We start from the raw sequence: 25651 nt of genomic DNA, 5'->3' as shown, positions 1-25651 counted from the left end.
TCATCCACAATCATTCCCTTGGTGAGCTGGTCTGCGCCCAGCCCTCAGCTGGGCCGGCAGGTGTGACCAAAGGTGGGTGCAGCAGACCCCACCTCTGTCCTCAAAAGCTCATGGCCTGGGTGAGAGGCAGACATAATTCCACAGACAAACGCATGAAAGAAAAGTTCTCTGAGGACACACAGCAGAGAGCAGAAGGGCCTGACTCTGGCTGGCCACAGGTGAGTGGGCATTCTCTATGACCCAAAGGTTAAAGAGAAATCAACCACGTCAAGGGGAGAGAATTCCAGGCAGAAAGGGCAGCATATGCAAAGGCCCTGTGGCAGGCAGGTGCACAGCCTGTTTGCGGAACAGGGAGTAGAACGACATGGCTGGTGGTCTGGGCAGTAAGGGTGAAGGGCTGAGGCTCAGGATGGGGTGGGTAGAGGCCACACAGAGCAGGGCCTAGTACATCAGGAGGAAGGTTCTGCCTCCCTCCATCGGATAAGCAATAAAGAAGCAAATGACAGGATGAGATTTGTGCTGAGCAGAGGTCACCGTGTGGAGACAGGCAGGAGGAAGGAAAACAAGAGTCTAAGAGCAAGTATGCTGGGCGGGGACTCTCATCACCCTGCTGTTGCTTTGACAAGAAATGGGGAATCGGCCTGCAGTTTCCACCCTGGCATCAATGGCTCACCTATACTCTAAACCAACCTCTTTAAGAGGCTTGACCTGGCACCCCTGTGTCCCTGCCCCATCAGCCCCAGCTGGCTGGCCCAATGACTCAGGTGCTAGGACGGGGGCGGGGGGGGGCGCAGGAAGTCAAGGAGGGCAGGGCTGGCTTCTCTGACAGGTCAGGCCAGTCTTCTTCGCCTCAGGCAGAGCTACCTGAGAAGCTCCGGCAGGCAGGAGCATCCTGCCCACCACAGCGCAGTCCAGGAAATGGGGTCATGGCACCCAGCCCCAAGAGTTGGCCAACAGCTGGCACGGGCCTGACCCCAGGCCTTGTAAAGAGAGCCAAGCTAGGTCTGGGTCTGGAATGCAGAACCAAGCTCCAGCCTGGCATAGGGCCAGAGGGGGTGAAAGCTGGCACGGGCACCTCTCCTGCTGCCATGGCAATGGGGGAGGGCTGGCATCTGGGCCTGCCACTGGGAAAGGCTTTGACCCAGATCTAGGGGTCTGCTCCAGACTCAAAGCCACAGAAGGTCTAGAGCCCAGACCTGCCACCTACCCCTGAGCCCAAGTCCCAGAAGCTGCAGAACCATGGTGGTATCAAGTGGATCACGTGGGGGAGGGGTTACCCCCTGATACTCCCATCAGCTTTCCCAATATTGCTGCAAATAACACAGGAAGTACCACGGTGAGCCTGCCAGGAAATGCAGTTTCAAGAGCCCTCCTCTGGTTCTCCCTGCCAGCCCATCTCTCCCACTCAGACCCACCACCTAAACATCCTGGCACTGGCACTGGTCCAAAGCAGAACAGGTCCCCTGTTCTTGTCACCCAGGCTGGGCAGTGGGGACCCCCTTGAACCAAACCCTGCCCCCCACTCCCTTGCTCCCTTAGAACCAGGTTCTAAGGCAGGTGGTGCCTTGAAGCCAAATGAGGACAGGATGGACGGACATACTGGGGAGGGGGGCCTCCTGGAAGCTGTCCTTGAACCTCCAGGTGGATGGGAGCATGGCCTGTGTGAGTCCAGACTTAGGACTGGGGCTGGGGATGGATCCTTTAGGCAGGTGGGATCTCACTATCAGCAAGAAATGGCCACAGAGGCGAGAAGATTCAGGATCTGTCAGGAAGTCCTGTTCCTGGAGGAGAGTCAGGCTGGGGTCTCCTGAGGGCCTTAGGGGACACAGGGCCCAAGGGCAGAGGCATAGGGACAGTCTGAGCTGACCGCAAACTCAAATGGTTCAGGAAACTGAAGGAGTGCAGCAGCCTGGTGTGAGACAACTAGGCTTGGTGGGGACTGGGGCCACCTGTGAGTCTGGGCCTTGGTCACAGGGGGCAGCTGCTGCTCAGCTTTGACCGAGAGTTCCCACTCAAGGCAAGCTGGGAAGTCCCATTTTAATGTGAAACTACTGGATTTTTCAATGTTGGCAATGGCTTCAAAGTTTTAAAAAGTCCCACAGGAGCCAAATGAAACACACCTGAGGGCCTGCACTGGCCTAGGAACGGACGTTTAGAGATGTGCAAAGCACACTCCACATCCACATATAACAACAAAAGCATGGGGTGCAGACCTCTACTCATCCTGAAAGGGGGCCGTGTTGGGGAGAGGTCCTGCGGAGGCGAAAAGCTGAGAAGGAAAGTCTGGGAGGTAACCGTTGCACCTGGACCCTGCTTAGCCCTGTTAGAGACTGGACACAGAGGCTATCCTGCCTTCTGGAGGTGATCCAGTCCTTCAAACACCATGCAACCCCCCCACCCCTGCAAGTTGGTGTGGCCCAGCCTGCTGGGATAAGCCTTCAGGCCCCCCGAGATTTGAGCTGGCCCAGCCAAGCCCTGACTGTGGGCTGGGCTGGACGGGGTGGCGGGTGTCCTGGAGCCGGCTGAAAGTTAGGAGCTGAGCTGGGTCCCCAAAGGCTCTGAGGCATGACTCTGACCACAAGTGCAGAGGGGGAGGAGGGCAGAGTGTTTTCCTGGAATCCTCCAAGGCAGGGGATTTTTCTGGACTAGCCCAGCCCTTGGCACCCGCCCCTTCTGCCCCATTAAGGGCCACTGTCAGCAGCACCCAGGCCCCACCTACTGACAGTGAGGCCCAACCTCACATTTCAGCCCAGCACCCCCCAGCACATTCTGGCCTTGAAGCTGCCAGTAACTGTGGGTAGTCTATCACGTCCCCTTCCTGGGTGTCGCTCCCTTCATCTAAGACATGGGGAAAGTGATCCAGAGGTGCTCACAGCAAAACGACCCCAGGACTCAGATTTGGCATTAGAGGTTGTACTTATGAGGTTCTCAGAAGGGATCTGTGTGTGTGGCCTACCCAGGAGTTTCTGAAGTTGGGATTAGCTACCAACAACAACGTGGAGAGATTTCACATAAAAAATCCAGATTTCCAGTGTCTTCTGAAAAACCTGAAGCTCTGGCAGACTGGGACAGGTCATAGCGGCTGAGTCTCCCCTCCCCAGGTCTCCACAGGCTCTGGGGTCCGTTCCTCGAGTTTTTATCACCTGCCTGGTATGTCACAGGCATCCAGGTTTGGGATGCTTGGTCTCACTCATTATTCGCTTGCTTTTTCACAGGGAAAAAAGGATCTGCCAGGGTCATATTACAAAGTAGTGGCAGACCAGACTAGACCGCGGGACTCCTGACTCCCAACAGAACCAAGCAAGGTCTCTCTTGCCCACCTGGTCGGGAGTTGGCGGGGTGAGGACCAGGCTGCTTGGCCGAATGACCCTTTCAGCAGAGAGGGGAGGCGGGTCTCCGCCGGCCCCGCCTCGGCCAATAGGGAATAGTCACGCCCCCCGCCCATGGCGGCCCCACCCCCAGACTCTTAAGACGGAACCCGCCTCCCGCGAGCCGACTCCGCAGCCCGAGCCTTGGGGCGGGGAGGCACGGACGCGGCTGCCTCGGCACCTTAAGACCTCAGGACCCAGGACCCCTCCGGCCTCCGGGCCAGGAAGCACTGAGGCCGCGGCCCGTCCCGCCCGGCTCCCGCCGCCGCCGCCGCTGCCGCCCGGTGAGTGTCTACCGGGCTGGGGGTCTGCGGGCGGGAACAGGGGACGGGCTGTGCACACGCGCCGATCACGCGCGCGGACCCCCCCCCACCGACCTTCGCCGCGCGCACACGCACTCAGGGCGGGCACGCGGCCCCCAGTCCTGCACGATCACCTGGATCAACTCGGGGACGGAGGCGGGCGGGCACCGTGCGCCCCCGGCCCGCCCCCTTATCTGGCAGTCATCGGGCTCCGACAGCTCCACGGCCGGGGTGCGCGCACGCGCGAGTACGCGGCTCACCGGCCCGCGGGGCTGCAAGCAGACAAAATAAACACCCCCTCCCTCCTCCCACGGCTGGGCCCTCCGGCATGACCAGTTTTATGAAACAAACCCCTTTGAGGGGATGGCCAAGCCACAGCCTTCGGTTACTTTTACCTCCTGGAGTGACACTGGTTCTGGGCATGAATACCCCTAACCCCTGTCCCCCTGTGCAGATCGACGGCCTGGGGTCCGTCCTGAGGGCTCTGTCACTCAGGGCAGAGCAAGGGGCCCACAGGCATGCAGCCCTTGAAATGGGGTATGGACCTTGGCTGACTGGGTTGTACTCCAGGTATCAGGGTGCCCCATCTCTGCCCCTGCCAGGGAAGGGGCTTTGCTCAGGCTGTGAACCCAATGGCCTGGAGCCAGCCTAGTCTTTTGTGTCCCTGGGCTGGCAGCACTGCAGCCTGAGGGCTGCCGAGGTCCCCTGTGGTCACTGGCAGGCCAGCTGATTGGTGCCAGCCATTCTGCCTCACCCCCATTTGTTAACGATTACCACACCAGGGTAGCTGACTACCTCTCCCGCTGGGGCCAAGGGCTGGAGTGTGAAAGGTGGGAAGGAGGAAGTGGCCTTGAGGGCCCCTCTGCTTGCCTCTGCACCAAGGGCAGGTGAGGCTCTGGAGCGTGGCACCAGGACCCAGAGCCGCCACCCCAGACCAAGAGCTTCTAGGGCTGGGGAACTGAACTAAGTCTCAAGGTCCCTTCCCACTAGGCTGGACTTTGGGCATTGGGGGCAAAGAGGGGTGGCTGGGCGGGTGACCTCCAAGTGGGGTCAGCAGGCCCAGTGGGCCATGACATCCAGTATGGGCCCAGCTGTTGGCAAGACCCAATAGGGCTAAGGCAGGCAGTGTGGGGGATGGGAGAGTAGTCCCCTGAGTTTGCTGTCTTCTCCCAGGGGAATCAGCCCCTGGAGCTTCTGTAAACAGAGTGTCAGAGGCAGGAAGAGGGCTCTGGTAATGAGCAGCCCAGCTGGATTCCCTCCAGACCATTATCTGGCCTCTCCCGGGCCCAGGGAGGGAGGATGAGCACACGCGTGCCAGGCTGGGGGCCCGGGCACTGCCTGTCTCCACCTCCCCTGGCCTCATGTTTCAGTGAAACAACTACCTGGGACCAGTGGGCAGGCGGGGGCTGATGTCCCAGGGCATTTGCTGGAATGGCACCACTCTCTCCAGACCCTGGACATGGAGGAGGAGGGGTTCAACATGAGAAGCCCCTCAAAGTACCCAGACCAGTGCTCTCCCCAGGCAGCCCCCTCTGGCAAATGCCCCCAGGGAGATACCCTGGGCAGGGGATGCGTCCAGCTCCTGGCTCCCATTCCTGACACCTCCACTACAGTCCTGGGTAAGCTAGGACAAGTCCCAGGTAAAGAGAGTTGAATCCTTGTGGGGGCTTTTAAGTGGGTAGCAGCTCCTGGGATCAGGACAGCAGGGTCTCAGCTGGGCCCTGGAGGCAGCTCCCACCTCAGTAGGCCAGCCAGCCAGTTCCCCTGGTGGCTAGAGAGAAGGCTGGGTGAGCCTCTGCCCACAGAAGCATCCCTGACCACTGGCAGGCCCTGAGCTCATGGGAAGGACAGCAATGCCACTTAACAGGGTTAGTGATCCCTCCCGGAGCCCCCCTCAGAGTCCCCTCCCTGGGCCAGGGAGCCCAAGGCTCCGCACTGCCAAGAAAACCAGCTCCCCTCACTGCTGTGGAATTTGAGAGTTCTTGGAGAAGGGGGAGGGCGTGTGTGTGCGTGTGTGTCTCAAAGCACAGCCCAGTGGGCGTGTGTCTGGCGTGGGCATGTGTCTGCGCGCGCGTGACCAGAGCAGGGCTGTGTTTGGGGGCGGGCAGGGGTGTGCTGAGGGTGGGCGGGGGCTCAGCCTTCTCCCTTTTATCAGTTTCCACATTCCAGAGTCAGCCGGATTGCTTTCCCTCAGCTGGCTGGGCCGCCTGGCCGGCCAGACCCGCCGGCCTCCCCCGCTTTTCCTCATTCCACCCTCCCTGGGTATGAGGAGGCTGGAGCAGACTCCCTTGGGCCACCTTAGGATTGGGGGGTGGGAACAGGCGAGGGGCCAGTTCTTCTCCAAGGTGGGGAAGGGCCCCCACCCGTCTCCTCCCGGGGAACGCAATAAGGCTCTCACATTCCTCGGAGGCTGCCTGAGAGATTTAATTAAGGAGGAAGGAGAGAGCTAGCCTGCACTGAGAAGAGGCTGAGGCTGGGGTGGCCACTGGGGCCCCCCTGGCCCTGGGCCTGGGTGGGCAGCAGTGAGAGGTGAGAGGCAGGCTTGTGGCTCCCCTAATCAACCCCACCTGCCCACTGATGAGCTCACAGGCCCCAGGAAGGGCCTCCTTCGCTGCAGGGTAACCGAGAACCCTGGGCATGATGGAATGAGAAGGGCAAGACCCCTCTGGGGCTACCTCCTTCTCAGACCCTGTCTAGGCCCCAGACAGCCTGGGCCCAGCCGGCTTGGGGCTGGTGGCCTCCCTTGGTGACTAAGGTCTTCCTCTGGCAAATTCAGGGTTAATTGCAGAGTTAGGGCCTTAGTTGATGGGTGCTTGGCCCTGGGTGGGGACAGGGCGGTGAGCAAGCCCCATGTCTGAGCCCAGCCCCAGTGGCATCACAACTGCACGTGCTGACGGCGGCATCTGGACCAGCCCATTTCAAGTTGGGCCGCAGCCACCACATAGCTCCTGGGGCAGCAGGTGTCCTCTTCCAGCAGAGTGGCACCTCTGCTGACTGAGAAGGCATGTCCTGCCACCCTGAGGGCTCACTTGAGCCAGGGACTGGCCTTAGTCACTGGTCTCCCTGCCCTGGGCTGACAGGTCTAGCAGCTGTCAAGTCACCCACAGTGCCACAGAAGACACCCATCTGGGGCCAGGCAGCTCCTGCCACGGAGTGGGGAAGCGGGAGGAGGTCCAGCTCCTGCTCTTCTGGTGCTTCCAGCTGGCCATACCTGCCCAAGGATCTAGACTCTTCCCTGGACAGGGAGACGGGCTGACGTACAGACTATCCCCCTTTGCAATATTCTGCCCCAGGATCTGAGGCCTGGCTATACAGGAGACCCACCCAAGGAGCTTCTCTAAAACACAACTCTGCCTGGGTCTCACCCCAGAAATTCTTATTTAATTGGCCGGGGGAGGGTGCGGCGTGAGCATTAGGAACTTTCTAAAGCTTCTTGGTGATTCTGATGTGCAGCTGGGGTCGAGAAGCCCTATAGGTGGGAAATGGAAGGGAAGCCCGGATGAGGTCGTGGTGTGGAGTGTCGGGACTTATCCATAGCGTGAGTAGAACCCGCTGGGGGTGGTGATGGAGTAAGCAAAGCAGAGATGCCAAGACTGGTGGGTACCCCCACCACCAGTCAAAGGGCAGGGCTAGGACCACCCCCCAAGAGGGCTATCTCCGAGGAACCTGAGGCTCAGCCCCCTCGGCCCCTTGCATGAGGGCCCAGGATAGAGACCCCAACCTGCTGGGCCAAGGGCTGCTTCTCCCCAGGGATGGGGAGACTGGTGGACCCAGCCCGGGCCCGGAGCCTCCTCAGACACGTCAGCGAAACTGGAGCCAACTGTCCTGGCTGCCGGCATGGTCCCGCCTGCCTGGGGGGTTGGCAGACTCCTGGGCTGGGCTGTTGCCAGGCCTGGCCGGCAATGCTTCACCCTGGCGGGCCGGCACTGGGAGCCAGAGGCCCAGAGCCATGGGGTCAGATCTGCAGCCCCAGACCCCTGTACCCACTCCGCAGCATCGGGTATGGAAAGGGACGTGTGCCTGCTTCTGTCTGCCCATTCCTGTTCCCCACTGGCCAGGCACAGGAGATGCTCCCGCCTGAGGTCTCACGTGGTCAACCAAAGGCCCAGGTTCCACTCACTCGCCAGTCCCTGCCTGACCCAGGGCCTATGAGTGGGTGCCTCCAGGTGTCCCACACTTGGGGGTGGGTGGGGACACTCTGGGTCCCCCTGAGAGCTGAAATGATGATGTCCTTACTCACAGAGCCCCTCCTTCTGCTCCCCCTCCTCCCCCGTCACATGCTGAACTGCCGGCCAAAGGACAGCTCACTTCCCCCCACCCCCTTCTAGAACTAAAGGCACCTTCCTCCCACCCCCAGGCTGCTCTCTCTAGCTTCTCCTGTTCTTCCACGCCTGAGGATGGAGGGCAGCCTTTGCGTAGAGGCCTCACCCTGGGCCCAGGGGGCCTCCTGTCTGTGCCTACATCTGCGTGAAGCCCCTCTCACACCATGGCATCCTCACTCCATGCATACAGAGGGCAAGACTCAGGTTTTATGGGTGACACCCTCAGTAGGTAGTGTTTACTGACCACCTAGAATGTCCTCCAAATACAAACTAAACAAGCCCTGAGACTCAGGCGCTGTACCCAGCCTCCCCCACTTCACAGATGGGAACTGAGGCGAAGGGCTGTGGCCAGGCTGTCATGCAGCCAGGCTGCGAATGCAGGCAGTCAGACCCCAAAGCCCCATCCCAGCACTGTCCCCTGGAGGGCCCTTGTGGTGGGGCCAGGCCAAGGCGAGTCCAAGTGGAGGGGAGGCCCTGGACACTCTGCCCTCCTGCCTCCACTCCACCCACCCCCCCTCAAATCCCAGGGCTACCTCCAGAACTCTCCCCACATCCTTTGCAGAGGGAAAGGGCCCACCTCCCTGCCTCGAGTCAGCAGATCAGATATCAAAGCCCAGGCCCCTGGTCCTTCAGGGCTGCTGAAATTGCAAGGGCCAGGGCAGCCATGACCCCAACGAGACACTCCCACCCCCAATGCACACACACACCAGCACGCACCCAGAACTTGTTAAAAGAACTTCCCCATTTAAAACAAACAGAACAACACAGAACCACAACACTGGGTGCTCAGAACAACTCCAGAAGGTGAATCAGGGCTGCTAAGAACAAAAGCCCACAGGTGAGAAGGGATCTGGGAAGCTATTTAGGGGCAGAGCTGGTCTCCTGCTGCCCTGTCACCGGCCCCCTCCAGTCAGTCATTGCCCTCTGGGTCCCCTGTGGGGGCTCTCTGATCTGTTCTTGGTGGCAGAGCCCCCCGGAGCTGACAGCCCACAGCTTGCCATTTTCCCAAGCCCCAGTGCCAGCTCCTTGCTGGACGGGTGGAATGGGGCTCAAGCAGAGGCACTCATCCCTGCATCCTGTGGACTGCTTCCACAGGATGGTAGCTGATGCCTACTGGGGTCTCCCCAGCCCAGAATGCCAGCTGCTCTTGTTCTGACCCAACCCCCACTCTCCATCAGCTTACCCACATTGCCTCTGCGGCCAGACAGACCCCCAGTGTTCCTGCCTCCCTCCCCCATGATGACTTTACTGATTAAAGGGCCAGCAGACTACAGGTGAAGCTCAGAACCCATGCTGGTCCCCTCCTCAATGCAGAATGGGAAACACCCCCCAGTATGCATCCCAGGCCCCTAAGGACCACATGCCTGGCTCCTCGGAGCTAAGTGCTCCCAGTCCTGGGAGGTGTCCATTCTGGAATGCCCAGGTGGACAGATGAGGAAACTGAGAGAAAGCTGCTCTCTGTGGCCTCACAGTTCAGGTGCCCCTGGACCAGGGCTGCCTGACTGGAGTGTAAGCTTTTAAGTTAGTGATCTTTTATAAGGCCCAGGGGAGCTGAAGCTGTAGGGGTGGCCAGGCTGGCCAAGTATAAGGTCCCCTCCCACCCCAGAGCCTGGCTGCGCCCTTCCTGACCCTGCCCGCCACCCCCACCAGGAGGGCTAACTCAGGGGGAGGCAGCTCACCCCCCAGGTGCATGAGGGGGTGGGGGTCGCTCACAGCCCACATCTGGAGGCCAGGCCATACCCACCGCCTTCTGAGTCAGGGAGGGTGGAGCAGGTCCCCACAGTGGAGGAGGCCAGGTGCGGCATACACAGCCCCCTGGGAACGGCGCCGGCAGGGCTGGGGGCACACGAGGCCTCCCGGGTTCTGGCTGAGGTTCATCTGAGGCTGAGTGCAAGATGCTCCTCCGCCATTCACTCAGCAAAGATGGGCTCTGGGATACAGGGAGCAAAAACGGGGCCTCCCCTCAGGGAGGGGACAGCAGAATCTAGAGAGCAGAGGAGGTGGCACTGGCTGGGGTCAGGGAAGGCCTCCCTAGCTGGCCTCTGAAGGGCAGTCACCAATGTTAACTAGTGAAGGGCAGAGGGGACCCTGCAGGTGGGCCGGGCCTAGGCAGGCCCAACCTGGTGACGGGCTTTTACTCAGAGCTGGCCCAACACCATAGTGGCCTCCTGGGGACCACCTGCCCCTCCTCCACCTCCCGTTCCAGGAGCCCACATCCCTGGGGAGGGGGAGCCCGATGGACGGCATTGGGCAGAACATGGGCTGCGTAGGGGGCCACGCTACCTGTGTGGCTGGATGGCTGGCCAGCATGGGGGAAGGGGAGGCTGAGCCCCAGCACAAAAGGCCCTTGTGTGAGTAGGAGGCACCTGGAGGGGAGGCATGCCAGCCTCTCAGGGACTTTAGGGAACCAGAGTATGGGGGCCGCTGCTGGGGTGGCCCCCGGGCTCCCCTCAGGAGCCTGAGTGAAGGGGGGCCCATGCTGTGGCCCTATCCTGTCTCGGGCAGTTGCAGCTACGAGTGGGAGCCTGGAGCGGCTGGGGGAGCCACCCTGACCTGGGCAGGACTGGGCCCCACATCAGGAGGGCAGGCCCAGCCACACCTGGACGTGGTTAAGGACCTGGGCTCTGGCTCAGATTTCCTGGCAGTGCAAAGGCAGCAAGTCACTGCACCTCCGGGAGCCTCTTCTCCTGTCATCTGGGAGTGAGGAGAACAGCTTCCACCTGGAGTGGCTGCTGGGGGACTAAACGAGGAGACCGTAGACGCTCAGTGCCACGGGCACGTGGGAAGGGCTGCTGCTCCTCTTGCTCAGGGCTTGGCCTAGAGTGGATTCCCAAGAAATGATAGAGGATCCCATCTGCGGAGCGTTTCCAGGCTTGACACTGCCTCCAGGGCCACCACACAACCAACGTCCCCCAACCTGAGACCTGGGTCAGCCTAGGGAGGCTGGGGGCCCCTCACCTCTAGTTCTTTCATCGTGGCTTAGAGATGGGGGATCTGAAGACCAAGGTTCCCTGCCTCCCCCCTTCCCACAGGGGGGACACCTACCAAGGGCTCCAGCCCTCCTCTGCTTCCCCAGGGAACTCTCCTGCTGGCCATGTCCTAGGCAGGTCTGACTTCACAAGTGGAAAAACACCAATCCCAGAGTTTCCCCGTGAAGTCTTCCCGCTGTGGTCTCTCCTCACTCGGAGGACTCAAGAGTGCGGCGGCAGCGGCCAGTGGCCCAGGGCAGGCAGCTTCTCTATTTACGTGCTCGGCGGCCTGCCTGCCTGGTCTCTCCCAGATGCTGCGGGAGGGGCTGCCGCTCCAGAACCCACCATTCTCCCTCCTTCCCTGTCCACCTCAGCAGAGATTTTTGGGGTGGTTAGGGGGAGGGCACAGAGTCTGATGTTTTTTGACCATGTGTTCTCTCTGAGCCACAGAGAGGCCAAAGGGCTGGAGTTAAGGAGAAGGGGGTTATTTGTGGTCACTGAGTGTTGGGGGGCCAGGCCCCTCTCTGTGTGCATCAGCCCACCGAACCCTGGTGTCAGCGCAGGAAGTAGCAACTGATATCATAACAAGGTCATGTGATTGCTCAAAGTCACATAGCGAAGAAGTGACGGGGCAGGGACAGGAACCCAGCCAGGGCACTGGGGACCTGACTCATAACTACTGTATGCTGTTGGGTTTGGGGGCGGGGAGTGGAGAAGGGGGCTGGGAATTCCCTTCCCGGTCCTTCCTGGAGTGGCTGTCCCCTGGGGCCCCTGACTCACGGTCTCCCGCTTTCCTCTCTGCTCCCAGGGGCCAGAAGATGCGCTCCAAGACACCCCCGCCCCTGTTCCTGCCGCTGCTGCTGCTGCTGCCGGCCCTGGAGCCCAGGGTGCAGGGCTGCCCATCCGGCTGCCAGTGCAACCAGCCACAGACAGTCTTCTGCACCGCCCGCCAGGGGACCACCGTGCCTCTCGATGTGCCGCCCGACACAGTGGGCCTGTACGTCTTTGAGAACGGCATCACCACACTCGACACGGGCAGCTTTGCCGGCTTGCCGGGCCTGCAGCTCCTGGACCTGTCACAGAACCAGATTGCCAGCCTGCCCGGTGGGGTCTTCCAGCCACTGGTCAACCTCAGCAACCTGGACCTGACTGCCAATAGGCTTCGGGAAATCACCAACGAGACCTTCCGTGGCCTGCGGCGCCTGGAGCGCCTCTACCTGGGCAAGAACCGCATCCGCCACATCCAGCCTGGTGCCTTCGATGCGCTCGACCACCTACTGGAGCTCAAGCTGCAGGACAACGAGCTGCGGGCGCTGCCCCCGCTGCACCTGCCGCGCCTGCTGCTGCTCGACCTCAGCCACAACAGCCTCCCAGCCCTGGAGCCCGGCATCCTGGACACCGCCAATGTGGAGGCGCTGCGGCTGGCCGGCCTGGGGCTGCAGCGGCTGGACGAGGGGCTCTTTGGCCGCCTGCGCAACCTCCACGACCTGGACGTGGCCGACAACCAGCTGGAGCTCGCGCCGCCCGCCATCCGGGGCCTGCGGGGCTTGACGCGCCTGCGGCTGGCGGGCAACACCCGCATCGCCCAGCTGCGGCCCGAGGACCTGGCTGGCCTGGCAGCCCTGCAGGAGCTGGACCTGAGTAACCTGAGCCTGCAGGCCCTGCCGCACGAGCTCTCAGTCCTTTTCCCCCGCCTGCGGCTCCTGGCGGCTGCCCGCAACCCCTTCAACTGCGTGTGCCCCCTGAGCTGGTTCGGCCCCTGGGTGCGGGAGAGCCGTGTGGCGCTGGCCAGCCCCGAGGAGACACGCTGTCACTTTCCACCCAAGAATGCCGGCCGGCTGCTCCTGGACCTTGACTACGCCGACTTTGGCTGCCCGGCCACCACCACCACGGCCACGGTGCCCACCATGAGGCCCACGGTGTGGGCGCCCACAGCCCCACCTTCCAGCATGGCTCCCACCTGGCTCAGCCCCACGGAGCCAACCACTGAGGCCCTGAGCCGACCGCCCCCCGCCCCACCCACCATGGGTCCTGCCCCCCAGCCCCGGGACTGCCCGGCATCCATCTGCCTCAGTGGGGGCACCTGCCACCTGGGGGCGCGGGGCCACCTGGAGTGCCTGTGTCCTGAGGGCTTCACGGGCCTGTACTGTGAGAGCCGGGTGAGGCCAGGGCCAAGGCCCAGCCCTGCCCCGGCCACCATGCGGCCACCCCAGCCCCTGCCCCTTGGCATTGAGCCCGCCAGCCCCACCTCCCTGCGGGTGGGACTGCAGCGCTACCTGCAGGGCAGCACCGTGCAGCTCAGGAGCCTCCGCCTCACCTACCGCAACCTGTCGGGTCCCGACAAACGGCCGGTGACACTGCGGCTGCCGGCCTCACTCGCAGAGTACACGGTCACCCAGCTGCGGCCCAACGCCACCTACTCCATCTGCGTCCGGCCCCTGGGGGCCGGGAGGGTGCCTGAGAGCGAGGAGGCCTGTGGGGAGGCCCGCACGCCCCCGGCAGTCCGCTCCAACCACGCCCCAGTCACCCAGGCCCGAGAGGGCAACCTGCCACTCCTGATTGCGCCCGCCCTGGCCGCCGTGCTCCTGGCCGTGCTGGCTGCTGTGGGGGCGGCCTTCTGTGTGCGGCGGGGGCGGGCCGCAGCAGCTGTGGCTCAGGGCAAAGGGCAAGTGGGGCCAGGGGCCGGGCCCCTGGAGCTGGAGGGGGTGAAGGCCCCCTTGGAGCCAGGCCCAAAGGCGACTGAGGGTGGTGGGGAGGCCCCGCCTGGCGGGCCTGAGTGTGAGGTGCCGCTCATGGGCTACTCGGGGCCCGGCCCCCAGGGGCCCCTCCCAGCTAAGCCCTACATCTAAGCCTGGGAGTGATGGATGGCCGGGGCCAGGCTCTTGGCCCCACTGGGACTGGCTAGGGCCCTCCTGCTGCCAGATCAAGGAAGTTCTCAGATCTGTACGATGAGGACACGTCAGGACCGGGGCTGTGTGACCACAGCAAGTCCCTGCCCCTCTCTGGACCTTGGTCTCCTCATCTGTAAGAAGCTGGGACCCAGGTGATAACCTCTAAGGTCCCCCCGCCGCCCGAGTGCCTAGAGGATGGCGTCGGCCCCGTCTTCTGCAACATGCAACCTCTGGGGTGGGGCAGGCCCTGCCGTGTGCTGGTAACACAGGCCCGGGGCTGCCAAGCTCCCCACCCCAAGGAGACTCTGGGGGCCAGTGAAGGAAGCCCCCAGAAAAGAGAGCAGAGGGAGAGTGGGACTGGGGATGGGGTGGGTGACACTGCCTCAGCCCCAGAAAGTGAAGGAACAAAAGAAACTGGAAAGAAAGATGCTTTAGGAACAAGTTTTGCTTTTGTTTTTTAAAATATATTTATAAAACATCCTTTCCCATTTATTCTGGGAAAATGTTTTTCAAACTCAGAGACAAGGACTTTGGTTTTTGTAAGACAAATGATGATATGAAAGCCTTTTGTAAGAAAAATAAAAGATGAAAAGAAACAAGCATGTTTCTCAGGCATGGCCCCAGTGTACCTGGGCTGGACAGAGGGAGGGTGGGGGCTCGCAGGGTCGGTCTAAAGGGACAGCCCTCTCTGTGGGGAAGCTGGGGGCAGGGACCCCTCTCCCCAGTGGGCACCAGGCCCTAGTCAGCATGCCCTAGGCTGTCCTGCCCTGGGTTGTGTCTGCTCGACTGAGGTGCCTGGACCAGCCTCCTAGTGAGACTGGGAACCAGAAGAGAGCAGGGATAGGAAAGGGGCCACTTCAACCTCCAGGCAGAGGAATGGTTAGGGCAGCCTTACCCTTCCCAGGCCCAGTCTTCTGCCAGCAGGAGCTGCAGGGCTCCTGGGAGAGGCTGGGGAGATGCTCGTGGCAGACGCAGGCCAAGATGACCCCCAAGGGTCCCTCCTCAGAGATGGGTCTGATGAGTTCACCGCCTGCCTTCCTCTGTGGAGGAGGTGCCTTGAGCCATGCCCTGCCAGGCCCTCATGGATGGTCCTAACCAGATGGCACATATGGCCCAGCCCTTCCTGCAGTCCTGTTGCCCCTCTGCATGGGCTCAGGCTGGGAGACCTTGCTCCCAGCCTCCTGCTGTAGCTACAGAGAAGGGGCAGCACAGATCCTGAATGGCAGGAACTCTTTGCTGGGTGAGGAGGCAGGGACCGAGCCAGGGCTGTTAGGGGCAGGTGGCCCTGTGATGCCCCTTTACTCTCTGCACTTGAGTAAAGTACCCAGGCTTTCCAGAAACCCCGGAAGTGGGAGTGTTCTCCAGGAAGCCACAGGCCGAGGTGGTGGCAGGGCCCCCAGGGATGCTTTGCACAGCCCTGGCCTGGACCAGGTGCTGGGAGCTTAGGAACAGTGAGATACACGCGCCCAGCACCTTTTCCTATTACCCTCTGGCAGGAACGGAGGTGCCCCTGGGGCCAGAGAAGCCCTGCAAAGGCTAGAGCGAGCCTCCCTGCAGCCCCATGCCCATCTCCCTGCATGGGTCATGGCCCCTGGCCCCCAGCCTCACCCTGGCGGGAAGGAGGCAGCCCAGCCAGGCCTGGGGAGCAGGCCCTGCGGTGCTGGGCGTTGATGTCAGTGCAGAGTCAGGCCCGGCCACACGAGGCTCTGGATTCAATTATCGGCTGCTGAGGGTTCTGGCACGAGAAGGGAGGAGGTGGGCTGTGGTGGGCAGAGAGTGGTGGCAGCGGGCCTGGGTGGGGCCCCTTCTTCCTGAGGCGGTGGAGGCAGCAGCCCAGGTGGATTTCCTGTGGGCCTGGGTCCCATTAGGGGAATGGCTCTGGCGAGGCCTGCCCTCCCCTTCGGCGGCCCCGTCAAAGGGGCCATTGTGGGTCTATGGGCTGGTGCTAAACACAGTGGCTGCTGAATGAATGTTTTCGCTGCAAAGCTAAACCTGGCTAGTGGGGCCGCAGGGGCGGGGTGAGTGGTGGGGCCCACAGAAAGGGGCCTGAGCACTCACGCCAGCCCTCCCAGAAAAGGTCTTCGGGCATCCCATCAGATGAGGGGCCGGGGGATGAAGAGAGGGCCAGGGAACGAGTAGGGGACCAAGCCAAGACAGAGCCACTACCCAGGGTGATCCTGCTGTGGGGAAACACCAGCCCCCAACTGCTGGGTCCTCGCTGCCACAGGCCCTGCGCCACACGGGCTACACATGCTCCCATTTCACGTCCAGCAATCCCTCTACAGAAGAGAATCACAGGCAGGGAACAGTGAGACAGCAGCTTGCTCAGCGCAGGCAGGGACGGATCCCAACACCTGCTCCCTGGCCCAGGAGGTGGGGGTACCAGCCTTGTGGGGAGGGCTTGGCCCTCCAGGAGAGGGGAGGGGCTACTGAGAGCCGCAGAAGGCAGGCAGGGAGGGGGTTCCCAACCTCCAGGGAACTCGCTGGGATGCAGGGCCGGTGCCTCTGGCCAGAGGTGGACACCTCAGTGTGAAGAAGCAGAGCAGACTCCCAGCCTCCACCCTGTGAGGCTTGCTGCCAGGGCAACCTCAAGAGAAGATCGATTTCTCCGGCTTCAGCTTTTATTCTTTGGTAACATGTGGAGAAAAATCTCCATCTGCCTTCAGCTCAGGGCCGATGCTGTTGACCATTCACCCAGCCCAGGAGCAGGGCACCCGAGACAGGTGGTGGTGTTTCTGCGTCTCCCGGACCGGAGCAGGAGCTGCTCCATTAGCCTAGGCCCTGCCGGTAACCCCCCAGCTCCACCCAGCACAGGAAGTACGGGGCGGCCATCTGTGGACCTGCTGCCCGAGCCCAGCTTTACAGATAGGACCTGCTGCCCTGCGCGTCCCATGTGGGGAGGTACGCTCCACAAACAACACAGATGAGCAGGGGAAGGGCACAGATGGGAGCAGAGACAGAGGCCCCTGGGAGGGTGGGGCCCTGGGTCCTCCCTGGGAGAGGATGGGGAGGGGCATGTGCCTGACCCCTGGCTCCCTATAGCTCTTATAAGAGCTCATACTGTTCTGCCCAAATGGAGATGGAACATCTGTAAAACAGAAAAGAAACTGAGCGGGTGCGGTGGAGACCCATGCCGTGCCCGAAGCTGACACCCTGCACACTTCCTACCTTCAGTCCAGTTCACTCAGCAGCCCCCAACACCCCAGGGGGCTCCTGAGGGGTTCTGGCTTCTGGGGAGCCTGGGGTAGGGGACCCACCACCTCTCAGGCCAGCCTGGAGGCTGGCATGCATCCCTGGTGTCCACCAGCTTTGTAGAGGGCTGGAGAGTCCCAGCTCCTTTGCCAAGGGCGTGGGCCCAGTGGGGCAGTGGCCAGGACTGGGGGATGAAGGGGGCGGGACACTGGCCTGGCCGCCCATCTGGGAGTGATTTGAGAAATTCCAGGCCTCGCTGGCCCTGCGAGGCTATTCTTAACTGCTATAATTACAGGGTCAGCCTTGGCCAGTGGCACCATGGGGTCTGGGCATCGTTAACTCCCCCAGGGGCCACACTGGGGCTGGGCGGGGGCTGCTCCTCGGGGTGGGGTGGGGGCCGGCACAGACGGGGCGGAGCCTGGCAGGCAGGAAGTGGTGGGGAGAGGAGCACTTGATGGTAGTGCTGGCTCCCTGTTCCAGGCTGGGCCCGTTCCCTCCCTCTGCTGGGGGGCCCCATAGGGAAGGGGCTGTCTGGCCTGGGTAGGCGTGGAGGACAAGATATCAGTGCAGCATGAGGGCTGGGGGAGGGGTTGCTGGACATGAAGCCAGAAGGCCTGGGGGCCCTGATTCCTCCAGCGCAGGGGGGCCCTGGTAACATCCCGCTGTATCCCCAGGGCCAAGAGCAGACAGAGGCCTCACACCTACTGGTATGGGATCTCACTCAGCCTTGCCTCCCTCATCTGCAAATTGGGCCTTTCCAGCACCCCAGCCTTTCCCTGGGTTGTGAGACAGGATGGGAGTGCCACCCTGACAGTTTCCCCTTCTCTGGGGGCTCTCAGTGGGGTCGCCCTGGCAGGAGCTCTTATGGCACTCAGCCCTGTGTGCCCCAGGCACGGCCCTCACTGCTCCCAGAGCCTGGACAGGTCACCACGCCCTCTATGACTCAGTTTCCCTAGTTGTAAAACGGAAGAGGAAGGGGCTGAATGGATATCCAAGGACCAAGGCCCCATCCTGGCTCAGACATCCCAGGTCCCTGCCTGGGTGGGGGGTTCAGCAAGCCGCCCCAAGAGTCACAGCTGAACAGGGACCAGGTCCCACCGCCTCCTGCACCAGCCGGGCTGGTCCTCCAGCCTCCTGTACCTCATCTCCTCAACGGGCCTTCTGGTGCATGGGTTGTCCCTGCACAGAGCTGGCTGGGCCAGGACCCCGTGGGGCACCACCATAAACCCTCTTGCACACGCTTCCAGGAGGGTGGAAGGACGAGGTGCACTTGTACCTCCAGGCTGCCTGCACCCCCCAACCCACCCAGGACCACCAGTGACAAGCATGTGGCCAGGGCTGAGGTCTCACAGAAACTGCAGGTCCGAGGCCTGCCTCCGTCCTGCACTGGAGCCTCCAGACCTGCTAGCCCACCTGACCCCACGTCACCCCGCGGCCACCTCATGATCGTAGCCTCAGTTTCTTCAGTCTTTGGCTCCACCAGAACACTCACAGCAAAATCAAGCGCATCCCCAGATCCCCTGTCCCCGCACCGCCGAGTCACAGTCCCCTCCCCAAATGCCAAAACACACCAGCACGAGCCCCCGGGCAGAGGCCTGCCCCACAACCAGCAGTGTGCACTTACAGACATCACTGGGCCCTCAATGCCCCAGCCATCCCAACACGTCAGCCACTCCTACCTGGGAGAGGTGTCCAGGGTGAGGGAGGTGCAGGCGCTGGAGAAGAGCCGGGTGTCCCAGAGCTTCACTTCACGCTCACGCATCTGCAGGGAGGGGGCAGAGAGGGGCTCAGAGGGGCCCAGCCCGGAACCCAGGGACTAAGGACACAGGCTGGCACGGGAGCACTTGCTGCAGAGCAGAGCATTCGGGGGTGGGGGGGTGAGTCATGCCAGGGAGGGAGAGTTTGGGTGTTCATGTCCTGCCCCTTTAAGAACCCTTAGGTGACAAGGGACAAGGGGCGGTTCCCTCTGTGGACTCTGGTCCCTGGGGGGGCCCACCGCAGTTCCCAGGGTCAGGCTTAGCTATTGCAGATGGAATCTGCCAGTTTTCAGCAGCCGTTGGTCCCCTGGGGCTCTGAGACCCGGCTGCACACAGGGCCGTATATGGACGGGTCTGGAGCTGGCCCCAGCCCCACGCTCCCAGTGGGCCTCGTCCCCGCCCTCTTGGTGTGGATGCCCTACTCCTCCGGGAGGAGCCCTACCTTGTTGAAACCAGTGGACACAAGGTGCTCCTGGGTGCCTGTCCACACCAGCCGGCCATCCCTGCTGTTCTCATGGGCCCACGTGCTCTGGAGGAAGAAAAAGATGGCACTGAGTTGAGCCTTGGGGGCCTCCTGTGGGGGGAGGCACCCACCTGAGAGCCTTCCAGAGGGCAGGAGGGGTCAGCTGGGGACAGCTCTGCACCCAGAGGGCCTACTTGGCCACTAAGCTTGGGCTCAGTCTCCCTCCTTGTAAGGGGCCTGTCCGGCTGCTCTGCTCATGGCCAGGCCCCTCTTGCCGCGGTGATGGGGCTCAGGATGGCGGCACATCCTTGCCTCTGCAGGTGTCCGGGGGGAGGCACTTGGCTGCCGGTCACCATCCTCAGGCTCTGAGGACCCCAGCGCCCTCTTGGAACTTCGTTTTCCTTGCTCGTGGCCTGGGCTGCCTACTTCCCAGGACTGTCGCGAGGATCAACTGAGACCACATGTGACGGGAACAGGCCGGCCGCAAAGCGCCGTGCAAATCGAGGGATTACGAGTGGTACTGCTGCCTCTGGACGCTGCCGGGGGCCGAGGAGAGGGCCTGGTGCCAAGCATGGGGAACAGTGCCTGGAGAGGGCATTAGAGTGCCCCTCTTGGCCCTCCCGTGGTGCTGGAGCTGCCAGCAGGAAGGTTTGCTGGGCCCCAGGGAGGAGAGACGAGTTCAAACCGTAGGCGGCCCTGTCCCCCGGGCCCAAGCAGGGGGGAGCTGAGGGGGCCAGAGGAAATGCAAACAGCTCCCTCCCAGTCACCCTGGCCCCTGGAGCCTGAGACCAAAGACCCTGTTACCAAAATTAGCTCACCCCAAACTGTGGCCAGCTTCCTCCCAGCTTCCCACGATCTCCTTGGGAATGAATGAGGGAGGCAGGCGGCTGTGAGGAGCTGGCCCCGCGCCCCCTCCCCAGCCCGCGGAAGCCGACCCCAGCGTGGGAGACCATCGGAAACGGCTCCGTGTCGTTCAAGGGGCTTTTCTCACTGCTTCCTTCCCACCCGGCTGTAGTCGGCACAGGAAGTCAAGGCTAGAGCCTGAGAACTAGGGCCCAGCATCCCTCTCTTTACGCAAGAGGGGCTGTGGGGTCAGGGCAAGGGTCAGCTCCACCACCAACACCCCAGGGTCAATCAGAATCGTCACATGGGCTCTCGCCCTCTCATCGGTGTGCAAACATCCCACGTAAGGAGCACCAGACGGCTCGCACTACGTTAGCACACCATTCATTCATTCAACAGCCGTGCAGGCCTCCTCCTGGCCAGGTACTGTGCTGGGAGCTGGCAGTGGGGCCGGACACATCTCAGATGGACGGTCACGTCCTGGGTGAAGCAGGGCTGCTCACTCACTTGTTCTTTCATAATATGAATATTCGAGCTGCACATGACACTAGGCACTGGGGACATGGTCAACAAAACAGAAAGGGTCCACAAACTCATAGAACGTGCAGGTTGAAAGGCAGACGTGAACCAAACAGAAATAACTATGTCAGCGAGCTGCTGTAAGTGGGGGGTTAGGGGCGCGAGCTTTGGAGTCAGACTGGCTGGGTGAAAGCCAAGCCGCCAACAGCCTCGTCCCAGGATGTGCCTCAGTGTCCTGACCCACACAAAGAGCACCATGATGGACCCACTGTGGAGGGCGAAGCGCTCAGGGCTGTGTCCGGCACACATCAATGTGCATTTTTTAGAAGCATGGTAACAGGGTACAATAGAGTATAATTGAGGGCAGTGGATTTAAGGTAACACTTAAGATGTGAAGGATTGGCAGGCGTGAGCCAGCGGTGGGGACCAGCATCTGTGAAGAGTCGGGGTCTCGGAGAGCGAAGAGGCCGGCACAGCTGGCAGTGGGGTCGGGGGAGAGGAGGAGGCGGTGCAGGGTCTATAGGGCCTGTTGTCAGCGAGGGCGTGTTTTTCATCCAGAGGCACAGGTTTGGGTGGAACATTCCTTGGCCCGTGTCTCCACCTTCCTATTTCACACACAGAGAAACCAGAGGCCCAGAGAGAGGAAGCCATCTGCCCCAAGTCACCCAGCAGGACAGCCACCCGCACCAACCGTTACTGTTCTCTGTCTGCACAAGAGGAGCTGATGGAGGACAGGCCAGGAGACAGGCCCAGTCAAAAGGCAGCAGAGCCCAGACCAGGAGGAGCCCAGGATGCTGGCTGCCCACAGGCACCTCGGGTCTCCAGCAATCCTCCCTGGATGAGTTCACACTGGGGGAACCAGGCAGTGATGGGCAGGGCATTGTGGGCTGGCGGGTCCTGCTCGCCCCACAGCTCTCGACTCTCGCCTCGGGTCTCAGAGGACACGGCACCCAGGAAGTGGAGACGAGGTCAGAGCTTAGGCTGAGCCCAGTGCACCCACCATGGGCACACCCAGCTCAGTCTGTCCCGGGGGCCAGAGGAAGCCCCAGCAACTTGGAGGGGAGGCCAAGGACCCCCTCCCCAATCCCCTATCCCCAGATCACTAGAGTGACTTTCAGTTTCAAAAATGGCAAGTTCTGGGCTTCCCTGGTGGCGCAGTGGTTGAGAGTCCTCCTGCTGATGCAGGGGACACGGGTTCATGCCCCGGTCTGGGAAGATCCCACATGCCGCGGAGCGTGTGGGCCCATGAGCCATGGCCGCTGAGCCTGCCCGTCCGGAACCTGTGCTCCGCAACGGGAGAGGCCACAACAGTGAGAGGCCCGTGTACCGCAAAAGAAAAAAAAAGAAACAAAAGGCAAGTTCTTTGCTGACCACAGTGGGACTCGGGGAGGAGGAGCCCTCCCTCCAAATCCCCGGATTCTCATTTTCCTGGGGTAGAGGGGAGGCTGCAGTTGGGACCCAGGCACCCTGCCACCCGAACCTGAGCCCTGTCATAGGAAGCTGCTGATGGTGATCCCGAGCCTGCAGGCCAGGCCTTGGGGCTTCCCTCTTACAGGCAGCTAGGTGTCCTGCTCGTGGAGAAGCCCCTCGGTACCCCATGTCTCCCCCACACCTGGCCCCAAGGAGAGAATAGGAGGGGCTGAGGCCAGGCCGCGCCTGCCCAGTACAGGGGCGCCAGGAGCAGGCGCATACCCAGCATTCCAGCTGCAGTGAAGCCAAATCCCCCTCTCTGTCGCCACAGCAACGCTTCCTGTGTGGGGCAGGGCGACTGGAAGAGCGGCCCTGGGCTCCTTCCTAGGGTGAGGGGACCTTCTCCGGTGGTAAGACCCCCATCACTCACCCACACCCCTCCTCAGCCAGGCTCAGTCCTGGGTTGCAGATGCTGGCCCCCCAGGCCTGCCTGATACGGGGTGGTCAGAAGGAGTTCTGCCTGTCCACGCCAGAGGTCCTCTGGCCCCCTCCTGCCCTGGACCAGCCTGTCGAAGCTCACCATCCCTGGGTACCCGCTCAGCTGTGGCTTCTACTTCCCTGGCACGGCCATGGCTTCAGGGCCTCGGCCACCCCCACTGGGGCTCTGGCACAGTGAAGGGGCAGGAGAGGCCTGGGGCTCCGGAGTCAGATGGACCGAACCTGCCTCTGCCACTCAGCTGTATAACCCTAGGGAAAAAATGACCAAAGGACTGACTTTACAGGACGGTCAGGAGAGTGGAAGGAGGTTGTGTGTGCCAAGAGCCTGGGACATAATAACCCGTCATAAATGCAACCTAAAAACAAAGCAGAGGGTGTGAACAGGAGGGAGCCGCCCAAGCATCCCCTGCTCCAAGCTCCAGTCTCCAGAGGCAGGCCCCAAAAAAGACAGTGGAGGGAGGACTCCCCAGGCCTCCCTGCCCAGCCTCCAGGCCATGGGGACAGCCAGTGGGGCAGGGAGGGCAGAAGCTGGAGGGAGGGCAGTGCCTTCTTCCCCAACCCCCACCAGTACCCCCTCCAGTGGGGAAGGAGGATCTCAGGAGAAGGCACTCCCAGAAGGCCTCTCCCCCGAGCTGGCCTCTCGGCTCACACCGACCCTGGCTGCCAGCAGCAGTTTTCTTAATAGAAGCCAGGTGTGGGCCAGATGCCCTGGCGGAAGTGGGGGGCAGGGCCAGGCAGAGGGCAGCATTCCAGGTCCTGCTGCCCCCGCACAAGCGGCCAAGCACAGGCAGCGTCCCAGGAGCTAGGAGGGGGTGGGAGCCACCCACGCTCTTCCCGGGTCTCCTCGGCCCAGAAACCCCCTTCAGGGGGGCTCCCTCCCTCTTCTCTGAACTTGGAGCCCTTGGACAGCAGCCACTGCATCTCTACCTCAGCACCATGACTGCCCCCCGTTGCTAGAGGAGGAGGAGAGAAAGGAGGAAAGGGTTCAGCTAGATGAGGTGGCCAGAGGCACTGCCCAGCTGGGGCAGGAATGGAGGCGCCAGGCGCTGTGGCCTGGACCCTGGGGAGGAGAGGGTGACCTGAGAAAGCTGCGGGGAGAGGGCCTCAGTCTCCCTCCTCGAGCTGAGCCTGGGGCCCCTTTCCAGGCAAAGACTGAAGGTTATTTAGCACAGAAAGCTACAGTGAGGCCCACTGTCACGTTGCCGTGAGGCTCACACAGCTCCACCACAGCCAAGGGGCGACGAGACCAAGGAACCAAGACCCAGCCTCGAGGAAGCAAGGCCAGGGTGGAGCTAAAGCCACTTCTGCTGGGCTTGGTTCACCTGCCAGGATGGGGCCTCCTCTTGGTCTTTGGCCAGTCAGAGGTGGAGCTGACCGCACTGCCCTGGGAAAGAGCTGCAGTTGGCTGCATGAAGGGGAGAGAGAGAGAGAGAGAGAGAGAGAGAGAGAGCGCGCGCGTGCGTGCGTGCGTGCGCTACTGCTTGGGTTTAGACTGGTGGATTACCCTTGACCCCGAGTGGGGAACAAGTCCTAGAAATGGAGATGAGGCATCTCTGCTGGGCCTGGGGTCTTGCTGGGGAGCTCTGCCCACGAGCTGGCAGCAGAACCCTGAACTGCACCTTCCTTAGGAAAGAAGGCTCCTCAGCTTCTAGAATTTTAAAAAATGTAAATCTGCTCATTTCATTGTTGGCTTATAACCCTAATGGCTCCCAAAGCACAGGTGACAAGCCCCTGACTCAGGCTCCTAGGACAAGCTTAGCACGCCCCAGGCCGTCTACAGCAGCACTCAGGCCTCAGCCCCAAGCCAGCTCCTCAGAGAAGCACTAAATCACTCCAGCAAGAGGAGCCCCCCAGCAACTGCCCCGTGTCTGTCTCATTTACCACAGAACATTCTGTGCCTGGCACCAAGTTGTTCTCAAACGAATGAACGAGTCCCCAGTGGCTCAATGCCTGCAGCATGAACCCATCGCCTGGACTCCTCGTTTGGAACTCGAAGGGCCACATGCACCCATGCACAGCCAGACACAAACCAAACCCGCTCGGCGCCCAGGGCCCACAGATCAGGCAGGCCCCCCAGCACCAGGGCCTGGAGGGGTGTAGAGGGTGGGGGCTGGGTCTTCTTGGCTCCTCTGCGGCTGGTCTCCGCTGACCGTACCAGGAAAGGTGGGTAGGGTTGAGGGTTTCAAAGGAGAGGAAGTTGGAATCTCAAATTAGCTTCCTGAAGCCACAGGATGCTTCCACCGAAGGCCTGTGGGCAGCCTGGCTGCCCCCACCCTGTGATCAAAGCTGGATCCTCCCAACACCCAGAACATGCTTCCCAGAAAGAGCCTCGAGCCACCTCCCAGGTGACCCCCACGTACCCACCAGGCCTCGGCCAGGGGCACGGGGCGTGGCAGAATCTGTGTCAGAGGCTGAGCTGCCCTTGCCCGTGCTTGCTGGAGCCGCTAGGGCCTCAATCCAGCTCCGCTGCCCACACAACTCACCTGGGAGGCCTCAGGCTTGGTTCTGGGGTCGAAGATGCGCAACTGCTTGTCCTGGAAAAGCAGAGAGGAGAAAACAGCACAATTAGGCCGGGGAGGTCCTCTAGGAGGAGGCCTATCTCCCCAACCCCTAGGCTCTGATGGTCCCACACCCAGTACACAGGTTGAGCATCAGGCACCAGGCGACCCCTCCCCAGCCCAGTTCCTCCTTCTCACAGCAGAGGGCAGGCCCCCTTTCCAGCCCCAGTCACCCACAACAAAGACTGTGACAAGAGTTCACATTTCCTGGGCACCTACTATGTGACACGCATGATCTCACCCTATCTTTCCAACCACCTTATGAAGCCGTGCTATCACCATGACCCCTTCACAGATGGAGAAACTGAGGACCAGAACCAAACTCTAGGTTACCAGCCACTACACATGTGTCCGGCCCTGTGCTCAGCCCAGCCTAGAGGGGCTCACAGGACAACAAAAATTCTACACTTGGCGTCTAACCAGGACGGCAAGCTTGCACATCCATCCATCACTCAGCACGCAGTTACTGGTTCAGAATACCTGACTGAGGGTGGGGATGGGAACAGACGAAAAAAGAAAAAAAAAAAACCAAAACAAAATGCCCATACCTTATATAAAC

General features: G+C 61.6%; 2 protein-coding genes across 5 annotated transcripts in view; one reads left to right on the top strand and one right to left on the bottom strand.

Annotated features, from left to right (window-relative positions):
* The window catches only part of LOC309816382 (coronin-7), a 57195-nt gene that overhangs the window by 9621 nt on the left and 21923 nt on the right, over window positions 1-25651 (bottom strand). For all 4 annotated transcript variants that reach the window (XM_082643814.1, XM_082643815.1, XM_082643817.1 and 1 more), the window contains exons 7-9: window positions 25018-25068; window positions 19244-19330; window positions 18724-18806 (exon numbers count right to left, since the gene is read on the bottom strand). In XM_082643814.1, coding sequence (XP_082499940.1) covers window positions 18724-18806; window positions 19244-19330; window positions 25018-25068 — 221 coding nt within the window. The remainder of the gene's footprint in view (window positions 1-18723; window positions 18807-19243; window positions 19331-25017; window positions 25069-25651) is intronic.
* On the top strand, window positions 3509-14476 carry VASN (vasorin). The gene is made up of 2 exons (XM_082643819.1): window positions 3509-3652; window positions 11770-14476. Exon 2 carries the CDS (start codon window positions 11780-11782, stop codon window positions 13808-13810), a length of 2031 nt encoding a protein of 676 aa, XP_082499945.1. The 5' UTR covers window positions 3509-3652; window positions 11770-11779; the 3' UTR covers window positions 13811-14476.

Source organism: Mesoplodon mirus (genome assembly GCF_964341445.2).
Source record: "Mesoplodon mirus genome assembly, chromosome: 15".
In the NCBI taxonomy this organism is placed as follows: Eukaryota; Metazoa; Chordata; class Mammalia; order Artiodactyla; family Ziphiidae; genus Mesoplodon; species Mesoplodon mirus.
This window is presented reverse-complemented; position numbering and strand designations above follow the sequence as displayed.